The sequence below is a fragment of the Polyodon spathula genome, chromosome 9 (genome assembly GCF_017654505.1).
Source record: "Polyodon spathula isolate WHYD16114869_AA chromosome 9, ASM1765450v1, whole genome shotgun sequence".
NCBI classification, from domain to species: domain Eukaryota; kingdom Metazoa; phylum Chordata; class Actinopteri; order Acipenseriformes; family Polyodontidae; genus Polyodon; species Polyodon spathula.
This window is the reverse complement of record NC_054542.1, coordinates 20,683,682-20,701,045: the sequence shown is the minus strand read 5'-3', so window position 1 is coordinate 20,701,045 and position 17,364 is coordinate 20,683,682. Positions and strand designations below refer to the sequence as shown.

Here is a 17,364-nt window from a genome sequence, read left to right as displayed (position 1 = left end):
CTAAGAGATTACAATACAGCTTAAAAAAAAGCAATACAGTTTTTTGTTAGGGGATTTTTTTAGTTTCTGTTTATACTTTTTTGTCAAATGAAACGATTTTTGCAATTATTGTGCACAATGCGTTTGTTTCTGTAGGTTGTATGCATATGTGCTTTGTATTTGTGGTGTATACGTGCAACTACTGTTATTAACTGCAAAAAATGTTCGCCTTGCTTCATTTGGCACCATACATTCTCAGTTTTGGCTACATTGCTCTGCTGAAACCCCGGGGAGATATATATGTTAAAATACAGTACATTAAAATACCCCCTTTTTGATGTTACCGTTGAGACTCGGTCAACCCATTAGGTTTTGGAGGTCATCTGAAGATCATCTAGTATCGGCTTGGTCTTAACTTTGTGGCCGTGATGAAGAGTTTTCAGTGTTTTGACTTGCTGTAAAATATAGCTTCTGCTTAAGCTAAGCCTTTGCTTTAAAGTTAAGCTGTCAGTTTTTTCTTTTAGGATGAACTCATCCGTGAACTGAAACAAACCTTAAATTCTATCAAACTGGAGGAGAAAGGAGTGTACGTGCAAGCTTCCACCCTGGGCTCCTTGGAAGCATTGCTGGAATTCCTGAGGACTTCAAAAGTGCCAGTAGGTATTGCTGTGAAAAAGAGTTATTAACATTCTCATACATACAGACGCACAGAGACAAATGCATGTTGCAGCTTTAAAAGACTATTGGCAGGGCTAAAAGGGGGGGGGGGGGGGGGGGGTATTTACTACCAGATTATGCAACAGCTATTTCTTGTTTTTTTTATGTTACTATTTTACAATGAATGTCATATACTGTAGAACCAAGGTTCACAACAACCCTATTTAAAAGCTGTTGGAATGCAAAAAAAAAGCAATGAAATATTTTTTATCTTGATTTAAAAAAATAAAAATGTATCTCAGTTAATCTTGGTCTTAATTGCATATTTCATTGATGCAATTACTGCATCTATCCCATTTAAATTGGTCTTATTACTGATGGTATTATAGTTTTAGATTTATTTATAATCCAGCATTTGATGTTAAATTGTTTGAACCAACTACTAAATCACAATGGAGTCAGTTTATTTATGTCACCTTGATGCATTTACAATTACCAGTTTCCTTTACAGATCCCTTTTCTTATAAACTGTTTTTCATTGCTGTTTAAATAATAGTAATAATTTCCAATTTATTTTATAATAAATTCTATTTTATTAATAACTTGAAATTACCTAAATAAAAGAAAACATTCACTGAGTAATGGTTATATCGTATGGTGATTTAAGTAAAACAAAGCTACATTGATAGCAGGTCTGTAGTCGGTAGATATTGTACTGGTTATAGTATCGTACTTTGCTTGATTCATGGGTTTGCAGCGATCCTGAATTTCTAAAAGAATACTGACTGATTTTAATTTGTTGTTGCACTCAAGTTTATTAAAATCATGCCACAGGAAATGAATTCCGGTATGCTAAGAGGGACAAGACAGGGAAGTGCGATTTAACATGTGTTAAAAAATGTATCTCCCAAAATTAATCTGCATTAATTGCAGCAGTTAACTGTGATTAATTGACAGCCCTAATTTGTTCATATTACAATATAAAGGTTCAAATGAGATTTGCCTACAAAATAAACAAATTCCATAATGTGCCAGAGGAATGAGGATAGAGAGAGATTTGATTTGGGATGTTGTGTTTTTTTGGGGTTTTTTTGTCTCTCTCACTGCAATATTTCATTAGACTACCATATGTATATCTAACAGATGTATAATCATTCAATTTTACTGAGCTGTTTATCTCCTGTCTTTAAAGTATGCTGGAATTAACATTGGTCCTGTCCACAAGAAAGATGTCATGAAGGCATCAACTATGTTGGAGCATGATCTTCAGTAAGTCTTGCAAGAAAATATTATGGATTTATGCAGAAAATAGCAAAAAGCTCAAACAGTATACTTTTATATTTCTGAACATGCAGTGCTACCTGGTTTCTATAGCAACACCATGCTATTTGAGCAGTCACTTGTGCTGAATTTAGAAATACTAAAAGAAACTCAAATTCAATGACTATCGTTTTGACTAGAAACATCTGACCCCAGGGTTGTATGTCTCATTTGGAGCAATGGGATCAAAAAGCTCTTGGTCTTAAGTCTTAACAGCAGCACCCTGAGAATGCGGGGTGGGGTGTATTGAGTGAATCTGAAATAAGGCACTGTTTAAATATTAAAACAGAACCAAGCCTGTTTTTTTTGTTCTTGCTTTTTTTACTCAAACACTATTAGAGATGCTGGTTTTTACAAAGTCTCCTTTGAATGAAGAATTGGGGTATTTAGATTGACCACTGTTTGAATCAATTGAATAGACCCAAATTTTGTTTCACTGCTAAAAATTGCTAAAAACATTGATGTATAAATTGAATATTACATTGGAGGATTTTAAACTGTATGTAATTCTGTCCAGATTTATTGAAGAAAGCTTACTCTAACTTGGTTCTTTTTGTTTCATGTTGCAGGTATGCAGTGATTCTTGCTTTTGATGTCAAGATCGAGCGAGATTCCCAGGAGCTGGCCGACTCTTTAGGTGTCCGGATCTTCAGCGCAGAAATTATCTACCACTTATTTGATGCTTTTACAAAATACAGGGAAGATTATAAGAAGCAGAAACAGGACGAATTTAAGTAAGAGGCTTTGTTTATTTGTTTACATGTCTAAAAAAAAAAAAAAAAATTGGTTGTTGAAACTTGGGCAGTAAAGGTGTCTGTTACTTTTTTTTTTTATTAATGTCTTATCTTTATTCTGAAAGTCTGTCTACTGACTTCCTTAGATGTTCAAGTACTCTGTAAACGGAATGCTAAGAATCTTTCTTTTATTTTAATATAATTCTAGGCACATTGCCGTGTTCCCTTGTAAGATTCGTATTCTGCCTCAGTTCATTTTTAACTCCCGAGATCCCATAGTGATGGGGGTGAATATAGAAGCCGGGATGCTTCGACAAGGAACTCTACTCTGTGTGCCAAGTAAAGGGGTAAGTGAGGCTCTCATTTCTGGGGATGAACTGTTTAACCTTTTTTGTTTTGTTTCTGTGTTTTTGCTATTTCCAAAAATGAGCTAAAATGAGAACATGCATGCTTGTCACAACACTGGAAAATATACCCTTGTCAAAGGCTTCCTACCTACAGAACATACTTTTATTTTCTTGCTGCTATGTGTTCAAAATGTTATGTTTAAAGAGTTAGGGCTGGTTCCTGCTTCTGTGGCAGATGAATGCACAGACAGCATATAAAAGCTGTGCAGCTTCACTCCAACCATGCAGCAAATGTTGACATTTTTCAACATTGTCCGACCCTATGAGATTTCAGGTCACAGAGGCATGAGAAAAGGCTGTACAACTTGCCAAAAAAGACTCACGTCGCAAGAGTGTGGGTGATGTAATTCCAACCTGTCCCACAGACCAGAAATGATGTCTGAAGTATGAACCAAAGTTATGTGGCAAAAAAATGCATTTTCATGGCATTAACTTACTGTTACTTATCTTTTCTTATCTTACTTATCTTTTCCAGTTTGTGGAAATTGGAATTGTTACAAGCATTGAAATCAATCACAAAACGGTGGATAGTGCGAAGAAAGGCCAAGAGATCTGTATTAAAGTAGATCCCATCCCTGGAGAGTCTCCCAAAATGTTTGGACGACATTTCGAAGCTACTGACATCATCGTTAGCAAGGTAATAGTAATCATGGTAATTCAGTCATCATGATTCTAGGCCCTGGCACTATATGTGATTGCAGGCTTTACCTGCTTCAAATAAAATTAAAATGTGGCCATCCTGTAACTTTTGGCATGTTTTAGTCTAAATAACATTACAATAATTGCAATGTATTTTCAAAACACACTTATTATGTAGGGATATGTTGTTGCTATAGTTTCAACATTCAAACTGTATATTTTTTGTTCCTTATACTCTTTCAGATAACCCGACAGTCCATTGATGCCTTGAAGGATTGGTTTAGGGATGAGATGACGAAATCTGACTGGCAGCTTATTATGGAGCTGAAGAAGACTTTTGAAATTATCTAATGCTGGAGCGAAACCCCCATTCATCCCGACAGACTACTGAGAAGCAGAATATGTAGGGGTTAAAAGCATGTCGTTTAAGGAAAAGAAATGTTTTCTGTGAGAAACCAAACTATTTCCACTGTTTTGGCAGTGATCTGTTTTACAACACACACACAATTCCAACGTGCCTGTTTATTATTTTTTTCCCCTAACAAATGGCTGCTGTTTTAAGGTTCCCTCCCATTACGTGGACTGCTGTTTCGGGAGGTGGAGTCAAAACTGTTAATTTTAGATGTATAAAATGAAAACTTCAGTGTTTTTTGAATTATGAAGTTTCTGTATGCACAATGCTCCTTCTGGGGGCGGGGGGGGGGGGCTACCATCAGATTTATTTTTTCCAACCACTCCACCCTATATCTTTTTAAAGTGGACTAATTAGGTAAGAAGGCATTCCCACTTGGTTTTGAAATTTACAAAAAAATATCTGTTTCAAGATGCACACTTCAGCAGCCTTTTATCTCTTGTACAGTTGTTGGTTAAAAGAACCAGACTGTAATTATTAAAATCGAAAAATAAATAAAGAACAAAAAAAAACATCCTGCTTTTGGTTCCTAAAATATCGATCAAGCTTTTAATTCTACCTTCTTTAAACCATTAAATGTTTCCAATTTAAAATGCATCAAAGCATATGCCAACATCAGTGCTGAGTCATAGAAAATGTTGCCACCAAGGTTAAATTTCAAAGTCTCGAGTCTTTAAGAAAAAAAATATGCAAAACGAGAGAGCAATCAATAATTAATTGTAAAGTATTTTTCTGTTGGCTCAAACGTTTGTGTGGTATGGCCCCTTATAATTGGTATAGAGTGTATGCTTGGTGAAAAAACTGGAAAGTAAAAAAGGTCATTGGTCTGGGTCTGTCTCATGACACTGATGTCTATCCTTCTACAGCAAGCCTGAGGATATCATTCGTAATGCTTATGAGAGGAAATGTCTAATTTTATTTTAGCATTTACATTTTGTCAATTTTAAGGTTGTACTTTTCTCTCTGATCTTTGCCTCCTCGCTCCTAAGACCAAGTTTTTTTTTTAAAATTATATATATATTTTAAATATTTGATTTATATGATTTTCCTGGTTTTCCTTACAGCAAATCATTACACTGCAAGGTTAAATCAAAGCATTCTCATCAGGTTACAGATCTGAAGGGTCATGGAATTGACAGATACAGAAAAGATCGATCTATCTATATAAATCTAAAATACTTTTACACACACCATTACTCACAATAACACTCTCTTGTCAATTGTAAATTACACTTATTTCCAACCGTCCACCCATAATCATACTATGTCATATTTTCCATATGGAGGAAGCTGGTTAGTTCCCTCATCCATGTGTCACAATTTAGGTCAACATCACTCTTCCAAACTTTCAGTATCAATGTTTTAGCAATAATGATTGATTATTTAGCAATAATCAATCATTTTTGCTCAAGGTAAGGTCTGAGCATCAACAGTATGGATGTCTCCGGGTCAGGAGGGAAGTCCCGTTGGTATATCTCCGAGTAGCACCCAGATATATCTGACCAGAATCCATCAAGCTTAGGGCATGTCCAGAAATGGTGCAACAGAGCACCCCCATCACTTCTGCATTTATCACATGGGTGATAGCAAAGGGGAAATTCTGTAGTTTTGTTTAAGAATAATGAAGTCTATGCATCACCTTGAATTGGATCAATGTGTGTCTAGTATTGACAGAGCAAGTGTATCCGTCTGAGGCCTTCCTCCCATACCACCTCTGATATCATGCCTCATCTCATTCTCCCACATGCTTTTAATACAGTTATCTGTTTGTTAAAAATGATTTTTATAGAAACAAAGTTTTTAGTTTTTAGTTTTTTTTGCATCGGGGGGGCTAATAATTATGTATTTCAGGATCTTTTTGGTTTAATTTCAAATTGAGGTATGTTTAGCTGAGTGAAATTCCTTATTTGTAAATAATCAGAAGAAATGGGCAGCAGGTCAGTTTTTTTTTTTTTTTTTTTTTTTTTTTTTTTTTAGCTGGTCAAACGAGCGTTTCACCGATATATATAATATATATATATATATATATATATATATATATAATATGATATGATATACATATATATATATATATATATATATATATATATATATATATATAGTTTTTTTTTTTTATATTTTTTTTTTCTTATATAGTTATTCCCAATGTTCTCCATGTCTTAAATGCAGCATCAGACCATTTTAATGGCATTTACACGTCCTATCAGAGGAAGTGGTAATATTCTCCACTTGTCCTTCAGTTTATCTAGTGTTTCCAAGAGGTTTAGTTTCAATATCAATTTAGGGTCTTTAGGAACTGTAATTCCCAAATAGCTCATTTGATTCTATGCAATTCTAAAAAGGTCTGAGTATATTTACTGTGAGTGGCATGAGTTTGCTCTTCTGCCAGTTGATGGTATATCCTATTTTTTTTAATGAGATCTGGTAGGAGGGTATATTTACAACATGATATCATCGGCATATAAAGAGATATGATGTTCAGTTTTTCCAGCCTGTGAAGCTTTTATGCACAGATGTCTGTAATACTCATTGCTAAAGGTTCTATTGCTAATGCAGTTAAGTGGTGAAAGAGGGCATCCCCGTTGTGTCGATTTGTTTTGCTTTGTTAGAAGTGATGCCATTGGATATGTATATGATTATGTATTTCCATTCAGTTTGGTCGAATGCCTTTTCTATGCCTAAAGGTAAGACTGCGGTTTTCACATTTTTTTATGCGTTGGGTGTAAGATATTCAGCAGCCGACTCGCATTGAAAAAAGATAAATGATGACATATTAGTAGGGAGATGTTTGCCTCATATAATGTGGGAGGGAATTTCGAATTGCAAAGAGAGTTTTATCATTCAATAGCAGTGGGGCTATTCCTATATTTCTTATAGAATTCAGTGATGAATCCGTCTGGCTCAGCTGTTTTACCATTTGGGAAGGTGTTTATTGCGTCCTGTATTTCCCATACTGTAAAGTCTGAATTAAGGGTCTGTCTGGCCATGTCATCCAGCTTTGGCAAATGTAGGGATTTGAAAAAAAAATTAATAGTTGCAGTGTTTGATGTAGATTTAGATATATAGTATATATTTGTGAATAAAATGATCTGAAACAGTCTAATATGTTTCGGGTTTATCACCATTGTACCATTTCTGTCTTAATTCTATGAATAGCCCTTGCCGCCTGTGCTACTCCGTTGATCGGTAATAATTTGTGAGGTTTAGCTCCAAATTCAAAGTGTTTTTGTTTAATTTTGATTAAAAGATTAATAACCTGTTCCGAAAGAATGGAGTAATATTCATATTTAAGTAAGCATTTTGTTTAAAGTGAGAGGTCTGCAAGTCGTTTTTTTTTTTTTTTTAAATGAGGATTTATAGGCTATTATCTGTCCCTGCCTTACCTTCTTGAATGTCTCCCATAGCATAGAATCTGATACATCATATGTGTCATTAATCTCTAAAACAGAGAGATCATTTCGGAGATGTGTTGACAAAACATCGGGTCTGCAAGAAGCGAAGGATTGACTCACCAGCAATAAATGTTGTCTCTCCTCTGTAAATATAATGCACAGTCAATATTACCATTGGGATCAATTTTGAATCTTTTAAATAATCAGTTCTCTGAAATTAATTACGAACTGGTGAGAAATTAGTAATCTCAAATCGGCGGGATGTTGTAGTCTCCAAATATCCACCAAGTTCATGTTTTTTGTAAGATTGTGCAGAACAATACTTGAATTAGATTGAGGATGAGGGCGAGTAAGGTTCTAACAGACAATTAAAATCCCCACCAATGATTAAATTAGCCTCGAAGGGATCCAGCAATAAGTAAAAAACTTTACCAAAAAAAAAAAAAAATAAGGATGGGATCGTCGCTGTTTGGGTCGTTTACATTGAGGAGTGTAGAGCGTGGGTTGAGTAGGAAGCCCAATACTGTTATGTAGCTGCCATTGGGGTCGCTCACTGTTGCAATGTGTTTAAACGAGACTGTTTTGCGTAATAAGAATCACCACTCCTCCCCTTGCCTTAATGGAGAACGTAGCCTGAAAACTGTGCGATATCCAACTGCATCTCAATCTGCTCTCTGCTGTATGTTTGATATGTGTTTTCTTGTAAAAAAAATAAAAAATTGGCAGGTAAAGTATTTAAATGTGAATAGACCTTGCCCCACTTAACTGGATGATTCATACCCTTTGCTAAAGTTATTCCACTGCAGCCCGGTACAGCAGCCTGATTATCTGACACGGTTCAACACAGCAGTAACCTTTTTACAACACACAAAATCAATTAAATACCGACAGAGTAAACTTGGGAACATTCAAACAATTAATACTATCCCCACAATCCCCCCTCCTGTCCACTTCCCCAAATGAAGTGAAATAAAAAACCCTATATATTCATAATGGGACCGCTGGGCCAAACAGTTTGGTACAATATAGTATACTCACAGCGCCCCCTCTCTGTTCCACTCTTGCATGAAATTTCAAACATCCATGAATGATTATCAAATAGCCTCAAAACTTCCAAATAGATCAGTTATTTGTCTGATAGATTAGTGTCCTCAGTCTGTAACAAACTTTAATGATGTCTCCATGTTTTCCAACACGATAATCTGTCTAAGCTGTTAAATGTTATTGGCTGTGTTTCTTCAACATGGTTGACCTTCTTTAGGCCTATATTTTCAACTGTGAGCAAATTGCCAACCCTTTACTAAATGAAAGACATTAAAAAATGTATACATTGCCAAAATGTATTCTAAGCAATTGAATTAGATGCATTTAAATATGCTCAAAGGAAATTAATTAGGTACACTGCTGTGCGGTAATAATACTTGGCAAATAAATTGGAACAATTTAATCAAAAAACACATACAGTTCTTTATTAAATAACTGTAAACACTTCACTGTAAAAATCCATAAAACTTTTATAAACAACCATTTTGTAAACAGAATCTAGTCTACAAGAGATCAATTTTAACCATTATTTACATGCAATACTGACAAATTTGGCACTTCTGCAAAGAAATGTACAAAACCCTTTATTTTTTAATATAAAACATTTTTCAAAGAGCATTACTACCATGCTATTTGCAAATACTTCACAAGCAGTTATGGCACAGTGAGTTGAGAGCTCCAGGCCCTCAATTCATTTTTACATTTTTATATACAGTATTCATATAATTACATTTTTTCCCCCTATGCAATTTTTAATGTGCTACCATATGTTTGCTGTATTACCACTTGAATGTTGTCAAGAATGAAGTCAAATGCCATGTTCCAGACTGAATCCACTGACTGCTGCATTAGTCTGAAAGGAAAATTGTTCTGATCAGATTTCAACAATATATATTTCATCAATAAAATGTCAACGAGAAGTCCTGGCTTCCAGTAGATCCAAGTAAGTCATAACAGCTCAGTTTTTTACATCATATCGTTCTTCTAACTCCTGGAAACTCTTGACTCCTTTCCATCACTGTACAACTACACCTAATAACCCACCCATTTTTGCTTGATGTACAGTGGCTTGCGAAAGTATTGACCCCCCTTGGCATTTTTCCTATTTTGTTGCCTTACAACCTGAATTAAAATGTATTTTTTGGGGGTTTGTATCATTTGATTTACACAATATGCCTACCACTTTGAAGATGCTAAATATTTTTTATTGTGAAACAAACAAGAAATAAGACTTGAGCGTGCATAAGTATTCACCCCCCCAAAGTCAATACTTTGTAGAGCCATCTTTTGCAGCAATTACAGCTGCATGTCTCTGGGGTATGTATCTATAAGCTTGGCATATCTAGCCACTGGGATTTTTGCCCATTCTTCAAGGCAAAACTGCGCCAGCTCCTTCAAGTTGGATGGGTTCCACTCATGTACAGCAATCTAAGTCATACCACAGATTCTCAATTGGATTGAGGTCTGAGCTTTGACTAGGCCATTCCAAGACATTTAAATGTTTCCCCTTAAACCACTCGAGTGTTGCTTTAGCAGTATGCTTAGGGTCATTGTCCTGCTGGAAGGTGAACCTCCGTCCCAGTCTCAAATCTCTGGAAGACTGAAACAGGTTTCCCTCAAGAATTTCCCTGTATTTAGCGTCATCCATCATTCCTTCAATTCTGACCAGTTTCCCAGTCCCTGCCAATGAAAAACATCCCCACAGCATGATGCTGCCACCACCATGCTTCACTGTGGGGATGGTGTTCTCGGGGTGATGAGAGGTGTTGGGTTTGTGCCAGACATAGCGTTTTCCTTGATGGCTAAAAAGCTCCATTTTAGTCTCATCTGACCAGAGTACCTTTTTCCATACGTTTGGGGAGTCTCCCACATGTCTTTTGGTGAACACCAAATGTGTTTGCTTATTTTTTTCTTTAAGCAATGGCTTTTTTCTGGCCACTCTTCCGTAAAGCCCAGCTCTGTGGAGTGTACAGCTTAAAGTGGTCCTATGGACAGATACTCCAATCTCCGCTGTGGAGCTTTGCAGCTCCTTCAGGGTTATCTTTGGTATCTTTGTTGCCTCTCTGATTAATGCCCTCCTTGCCTGGTCTGTGAGTTTTGGTGGGCGGCCCTCTCTTTCCAGGTTTGTTGTGGTGCCATATTCTTTCCATGTTTTAATAATGGCTTTAATGGTGTTTCGGATATTTTTTTATAACCCAACCCTGATCTGTACTTCTCCACAACTTTGTCCCTGACCTGTTTGGAGAGCTCCTTGGTCTTCATGGTGCCGCTTGCTTGGTGGTGCCCCTTGCTTAGTGGTGTTGCAGACTCTGGGGCCTTTCAGAACAGGTGTATATATACTGAGATCATGTGACACTTAGATTGCGCACAGGTGGACTTTATTTAACTAATTATGTGACTTCTGAAGGTAACTGGTTGTACCAGATCTTATTTAGAGGCTTAATAGCAAAGGGGGTGAATACATATGCACGCACCACTTTTCCGTTATTTATTTTTTAGAATTTTTTTAAACAAGTTATTTTTTTCATTTCATTTCACTTCACCAATTTGGATTATTTTGTGTATGTCCATTACGTGAAATTCAAATAAAAATCCATTTTAATTCCAGGTTGTAAGGCAACAAAATAGGAAAAATGCCAAGGAGGGTTAATACTTTCGCAAGCCACTGTAAGAGAATACAAAGTGCCCTTATAGATTGCAGATTTCAGTTATTGTAGCAGATGCTGCTGACATGATAGGGTGTCCTTATGGGGGACAGAAGCAAATCTGCACAGACATGTATTATTCTTGATAAAATTCGGAGAACTCAAGGTGCCATCATAAGTTCTGTCAATCCACAACCAAAAAAGAAAAATAAAAACTCATTAACAAAACATACCTCTTCATGTATTTAATGACGAGGTCTAGTTTTTCCAGGTCTTTGTCTTCTATAAGATCTGTGCAGTACCTCACAACCTGCAGAATGTCCTCCTCCATGGGATCTGTAAAACATGTGATCCCTGAATGCAAACAAGGGCTCTCGAATCACCTTGACCAACATCTGCAGTATAGCCATGTAAAGATTTGTGCGATCTGCAGATGTTAACTGGTTTTCTATATAAAAAAAGAGTGTGATCTATAAATGTTAACTGGCCTTCTATGTAAAAAAGAGTGACATACTGTGCACATGCAGTTACCTCTATTATATTCCGACCCGGCCAGGAATAACAAACCTCCAGTTGGTTAAGTGAAGACTTACCTGAGATGGAGGTGACCCATTCCTTCAGTAGGGCCTTGATGTCTCCGAGCTCAAACGCTCCAGCTAGGTTAGGCCCTTGGTGGACTGGCACTTTTGAGGCTTCCTCCTGGGGAACAGGTATGAGACCTGATGTGGAAGGCCCCGTCTCAAGCTGAATGGGAACACAGAAGATAAACAGTGCATTACAGACATATACCTGTGCAGCACCAAACTGCGCCCTACTTAGCAACACGGAAGAGAAAATGCCGTCTGCTGTTAATTTGCACCATTAAACAAATCCCATATTTCGAAATGTACATTGCAGTCACAGATGTCTAATGAGTATGGGTCACTGTGCTTGACAGTAAAAGACAAAAGTGCAGGTTTGCAATTGAGTACAATGAATAGAAATGTGGTGCAATTTGGTGACCATTTCAGCACAAACATGTTTAATGCATCTCCCAGTTACTTGTATTATTCTCTGTATTTCCTCATTTTTCATACAGGCAGTTAAATTGCCTAAAAGAATACAATTCAGGAACTCCTAACGTGGCAGAGTCAGAATCGCACCAGTTAATCCTTTTCAGAGCAAGTGTGGAGTGCGGTTATTAGTTCGGTTCAGTTAGTTAATGCGCACTCTGTGTGTGTGTGTGTGTGTGTATTATAACCGCACTAACACGACCGCAGTTGGTGCTCAGTGTATTTCTGCGCAACTAATGATGTCATTGTTTATCAGGCATTTACGTGTGATAAACATGGCTAAAAAATATATATAGGTGCCTGATGAGCCAAGTTGATGAATAGTAAATTCATAACAATGGTAAATAGTACATACATATAATGTACTTTTTTTATTTAATCAAAGTACAGTTGTATAATATTTTGTTGTAAGAAAAGAAAATGGGTATTTTTGGTTTTGCAACTTAAATAAAACAATATGGGACAGTTTCTAAGCTCAACTCGTTTTCCCACCAACATGACGTCTCACCTGTGTGTTTTGGCACTCCAGGAAATGACACACTCCTTAGACAAGCGCACATTTCTAATCCAGTCATTTGGAAACCACTCAAGTCGCTCTCGCAAGCCTTCTGGTCAGAAAAGCGCCCAAATGTTTTCATCTAACGTCATGGTACTGCAGATCGTCGCCACTATATTTAGCAGTGCAGAAAAAGCAAAACGACATCTCCGCGGGACAACATAGCCTTGTTTGACAAGCTCTCGATTACCTACAGTACTTTCTTCCAAAAGATTAAACAAAAACCTCCATGTTATCACACAAAACCTCACGCTCTGCATGTAACGACGGACCGAGTGGTTTACTTCAAATGGTTTACTTTCAGTGGTTTACTTAAACGGAGTGCACACACTTCGGTAATGAAAGGTGTGTGTGTGTACAACAAACAACCACAGCGAGCGCCGTTTGTAAATACGGTTGTCGAGCCAACTGCAGTGTGTGTAGTCTAAGAGAACATGACTACTCAAAATGTAGCTACCTTGATAACTATTCATTACTCAATACACATCTTTAACAGTACCACTTGTTTTGAATTACTAAAAGCTGAAACCAGCCTAACATATCACATTATTGCTTTCAGAAAGGCTTTTTAATTTGGGTAACATGTCTGGAATTGCTTTCACACTCTTGCATGTTTTTATTCATTTTCTCAGGTCACAGCTAGACACTCAATTATACTATAAGTTGTAAAGTTTATTTACTTATTTATTTATTATATTTTTATTTTCTCTGCAGTCTAGACTTGAAACGCTGACCCTTGACACTAAAGGCACACACGCTACAGTTTCGCTAAGGGGTGAATCCTACCCCCTTGTGGGGTTTGTAGTCATGTATTTTATGCACACATACAATGTGCCTATTCGGCCGGGAGGGGGTCACTCATTACAAGGTGATACAAAGCGTTTGGTTAATTGTTGATATCCGTGGGACAATTTACTACAATAATCTCAAATGCCAGAAAACCACTACGGGTGACCAAAACATCAGCTGACATTCTGCTATTTTATTTCAGTAAAGCAAAGAGGTTAACAGCACATCAACTGAGATTGTTAGAAGTGTTTGTCTATTGAAAACCTTTTGGTATTCATTCATTCAGCTTGTGACGCCTGCTGGTTAAACACTATAGCTGTACAGTCGGTGCCACTTTATTGAGAAAGTAAAAAAAAAATGCCGAATAAGCGATTGTCCCAATTAAACGAGAGGCATTTTTTTCACTTTTCTGTTTCTAAATTTAAAGAAAAATAATTAATTACATCACATCATGATTAAATGGTAAATACATTTAAAATAAGTCAATTGTTTTTATTTATTCCTAAACAAAACAAATCGCTGTTTATTTTTTTTAATTAAATGAAAAAAAGAATGAAAAATCACCTCATCACAAGGCGAGGCACCTGTGATGGAGACTCTAGCTCCTTTAAGAGTTCAAACTGGTTTACGCAAGTCACAGCGTAATCACTTCATCACTGCGCTGTGCTACACGAACCTGTCTTGCTCTGAAAAACGATCTCCATTCGCCATAAATGTGATTGGGAAGAACCGTCTCCCAGAGATGTATCCCATTTAAGCAGAAATCCCGATTAACAGTATCCCGATTAGGCGCCGCTGTCTGTAGTCATTTGTAACAAACCAGTTTCTAGTCAAATAACGCACTCTAGTGTGCAGAAGAGCAAGGGGAGGTTAACGAAATTGCATATCGCATTAACTTCAGTTTTATTAAGGAGAGAACCATGCCATGGTTCAACATTTTTATAGCTTGCTTTGGCTACCACTGTACTCCATTCTTTGGGTTTTTTAACCAGTTCGGTATCCAATTTCACATCCTCCCCTGTATTCCTGCTGATTTTAATTGAAGTATCAGTTTTACATGTGGGATTCTGTCAAAGGCTTTTTGAAAATCAAGGTCAATTATATCATAAGCATTGCCATCATCTACATTAGCTGTAACATCCTCAAAAGTCACGAAGGTTAGTTAAGCATGACCGTCTTCTTCTCAATCCATGCTGGCTATACTCCACATATATGATTCAACGTATTCATAGTATAGTACTATAATGTTTAGTGTTTGTGTTCCATATCAGTTGTTAAATGCAGATCCTTATTATCACGACTTTGTAAAAAACATTACCAGTAATCTGACAATCATTTTTTGGTACATCTACATTGAAGTTTAACCATAGTTGTAAATTAATTCGTAGTTTGTCAAATATGCTTTTAAATACTTAATTTAATATTTAGTTTGAATTTTATCGTGGACGGTATTTCTATGATAATGAGCAGGTTTTTTTTTTTTGGTGAGGTGTCACGTGACATTGTAAGCTACAGCACCAGTAAGGTTCAAGAAGTTCCGGACCCAGCAGGCATTCACCCTCTGCTGGTGGACAGGGACCCAGCAGGCATTCACCCTCTGCTGGTGGACAGGGACCCAGCAGGCATTCACCCTCTGCAGGTGGACAGGGACCCAGCAGGCATTCACCCTCTGCTGGTGGAGGAGGCAGAGGCGTGTAGTCTCCTGGCGGTGGAGGTGGGAGCGGTGTGTAGTCTACCTGGCGGTTACAGGGGACTGGTGTGGCTCTCCCTCACTTGCAGGGGACTGGTGCGGCTCTCCCTCACTTGCAGGGGATGACAGCTGTGGGGCCTCTCCCTCTGGCGCTGGAGACGGCAGCAACGGCTCATCTCCCTCTAGCGCTGGAGACGGCTCCTCTCCCTCTGGCTCTGGGGGCAAAACCAGCAGGCATTCTTCCTCTGCTGGTGGAGACTTAGGTGGTAAATGCTCTGCCTTCCTCTTCTCCTTTCCCCTTCTCTGCCTCCTCCTCCCCTTCCTCTCCTGGGCTAGTTCCTCCTCTCCCTTTTGGTAGGGGCAGCGGAAGGGACAGTTGGCGAACAGATGGTCCTGGTCGCAGAGGAGGCACCCCGGCGATGGCTTGTTAAATCGCCGTGGATGTCTGACTATTAGGCGACACTCCTTCTCCCTGTCCTTCACCTCTTTATCCTCCTTCCATCCCATTTTATTTATTTATTTTTTGTAATCCAATTTTTCTTTTTTTTTTTTCTCAAAAACTGCGATTCCTTCTCTGGTCTGACGCTTGGACGTGTCACAAAGACGGCCAGAGTGGGTGGCGTCAGACCAGAGCCAGGAAATAAGCAACAGAGAGGTGGAGTTTGGTGGAGCTGAGAGAATGCTTTCGCTCAGCATTTAATAAATAAACAGAACAGAAAATAAAAAAGTTGTAACAAACAAAAATACAGGACACGGCACTCATTGCCAAAACAAAAAAAGACAAACAAAACGGACTATACAGACAACACACGGTGAGCTTCTATTTAACGATTATTATTATTATACGATACACTTATTACCTCCGTCTCCAATCCCGTTCTCCACTCACCGAACACACAACCCTGAGTGGGTGAAAACATGCTGCTTTTATGCAGCTGTACTGAGTCGCGGTACAACTGCACGTGAATTAATAAAGTGCAATTCCCCGTGTTCACATATTACATTTTACTTGCACGTGAAGTGCTGTGCAATCCTCGTGCCTAAATACAAATACACATTTTAAACACTCGTGTTACACAGACCTGTTTATATCTCATGTACCAATGATGATACACCAACAATTAACACACCACATGCAACATATAACAGAAAATACACATAAGAATGTATTGTAAGCCCATATTGATTCATTAAATCAAGAGCTATAGCTTATTTATTATTTTGTTAATTCCTTAGAACGTGTTTTGAAAGTCTTATGAATAGCACTCAACATCCATTATAGGGAAAATAAATAAATAATACTCAAAAGTCCTAAGGAGCACATTAAATGCTATATAAACCCATATAAATGCCTACCTTTAGTTTCCCTGCAGCACTTTCTTCATATTTCAGGAAGTCAACAATGAGTTTCTGAGGGCTCCCAGTTCTGATTCCACTGCTTTTCGCTGGGCTGTTCAGCAGCTTGTTCTTTAGAGGGCTCTCTGTCTTCTTTACCGGACTCACCAGGTTTTTCTTTTTGTTGTGTTTCTTTGTCTTCACAGTAAGTGGTTGCTTCAGCGGCAGATGTGTGTTCCTTGTCCCTGCAGACAGGACAGAGCATCACCAGCTTGCCTTCGAAGACTCAAAAAATCACTGAACAGGAGTGCACAGCACACAGCTTCACACATCAAGACCTATACCACTTTTACACCCACAACAGTCATGTTCATGTTCTCAGGGATTTCTCGAATCCAGAACAAGACCAAAAAGGTCTATTGTCCCCTGAATTGGTTAAAGACAATATTATGGATGAATAATATCAGAAGGTTTAAGAGATGCCACAGCCAAGTCGTGTGTTCCTTACCGACTGTGATCTGCTGATTGTTGGGGGCATCGGGTGCTCCCTGCCGTTGGTTGTAGGCCATCTTCAGCTCCTCCTGCAGCTCCACAGGTAACGCTGAAAACACATCAGGATCTACCTACAGGAGGTTAAGATATTAATATTGCCACAGGTTTTTTGGGCTCTCAATGTTTCTCCTGTCACAGCAACATTAACAAACTGTAGCTCT

General features: G+C 37.8%; 2 protein-coding genes across 4 annotated transcripts in view; one reads left to right on the top strand and one right to left on the bottom strand.

Moving 5' to 3' along the window:
- eif5b (eukaryotic translation initiation factor 5B) overlaps nucleotides 1-4,655 on the top strand; it is a 43,743-nt gene extending 39,088 nt beyond the window's left edge. The window contains exons 19-24 of the mRNA XM_041258857.1: nucleotides 504-635; nucleotides 1,829-1,905; nucleotides 2,526-2,690; nucleotides 2,899-3,037; nucleotides 3,573-3,734; nucleotides 3,980-4,655. Coding sequence (XP_041114791.1) covers nucleotides 504-635; nucleotides 1,829-1,905; nucleotides 2,526-2,690; nucleotides 2,899-3,037; nucleotides 3,573-3,734; nucleotides 3,980-4,087 — 783 coding nt within the window. The 3' untranslated portion in view covers nucleotides 4,088-4,655. The remainder of the gene's footprint in view (nucleotides 1-503; nucleotides 636-1,828; nucleotides 1,906-2,525; nucleotides 2,691-2,898; nucleotides 3,038-3,572; nucleotides 3,735-3,979) is intronic.
- A 4,379-nt stretch (nucleotides 4,656-9,034) lies between these two features.
- Nucleotides 9,035-17,364, bottom strand: part of LOC121320487 (DNA repair protein REV1-like) — an 87,675-nt gene continuing 79,345 nt past the window's right edge. For all 3 annotated transcript variants that reach the window (XM_041258853.1, XM_041258855.1, XM_041258856.1), the window contains 5 exons: nucleotides 17,160-17,274; nucleotides 16,673-16,896; nucleotides 11,823-11,973; nucleotides 11,463-11,565; nucleotides 9,035-9,437 (listed from right to left, as the gene is read on the bottom strand). In XM_041258853.1, coding sequence (XP_041114787.1) covers nucleotides 9,326-9,437; nucleotides 11,463-11,565; nucleotides 11,823-11,973; nucleotides 16,673-16,896; nucleotides 17,160-17,274 — 705 coding nt within the window. In that variant the 3' untranslated portion in view covers nucleotides 9,035-9,325. The remainder of the gene's footprint in view (nucleotides 9,438-11,462; nucleotides 11,566-11,822; nucleotides 11,974-16,672; nucleotides 16,897-17,159; nucleotides 17,275-17,364) is intronic.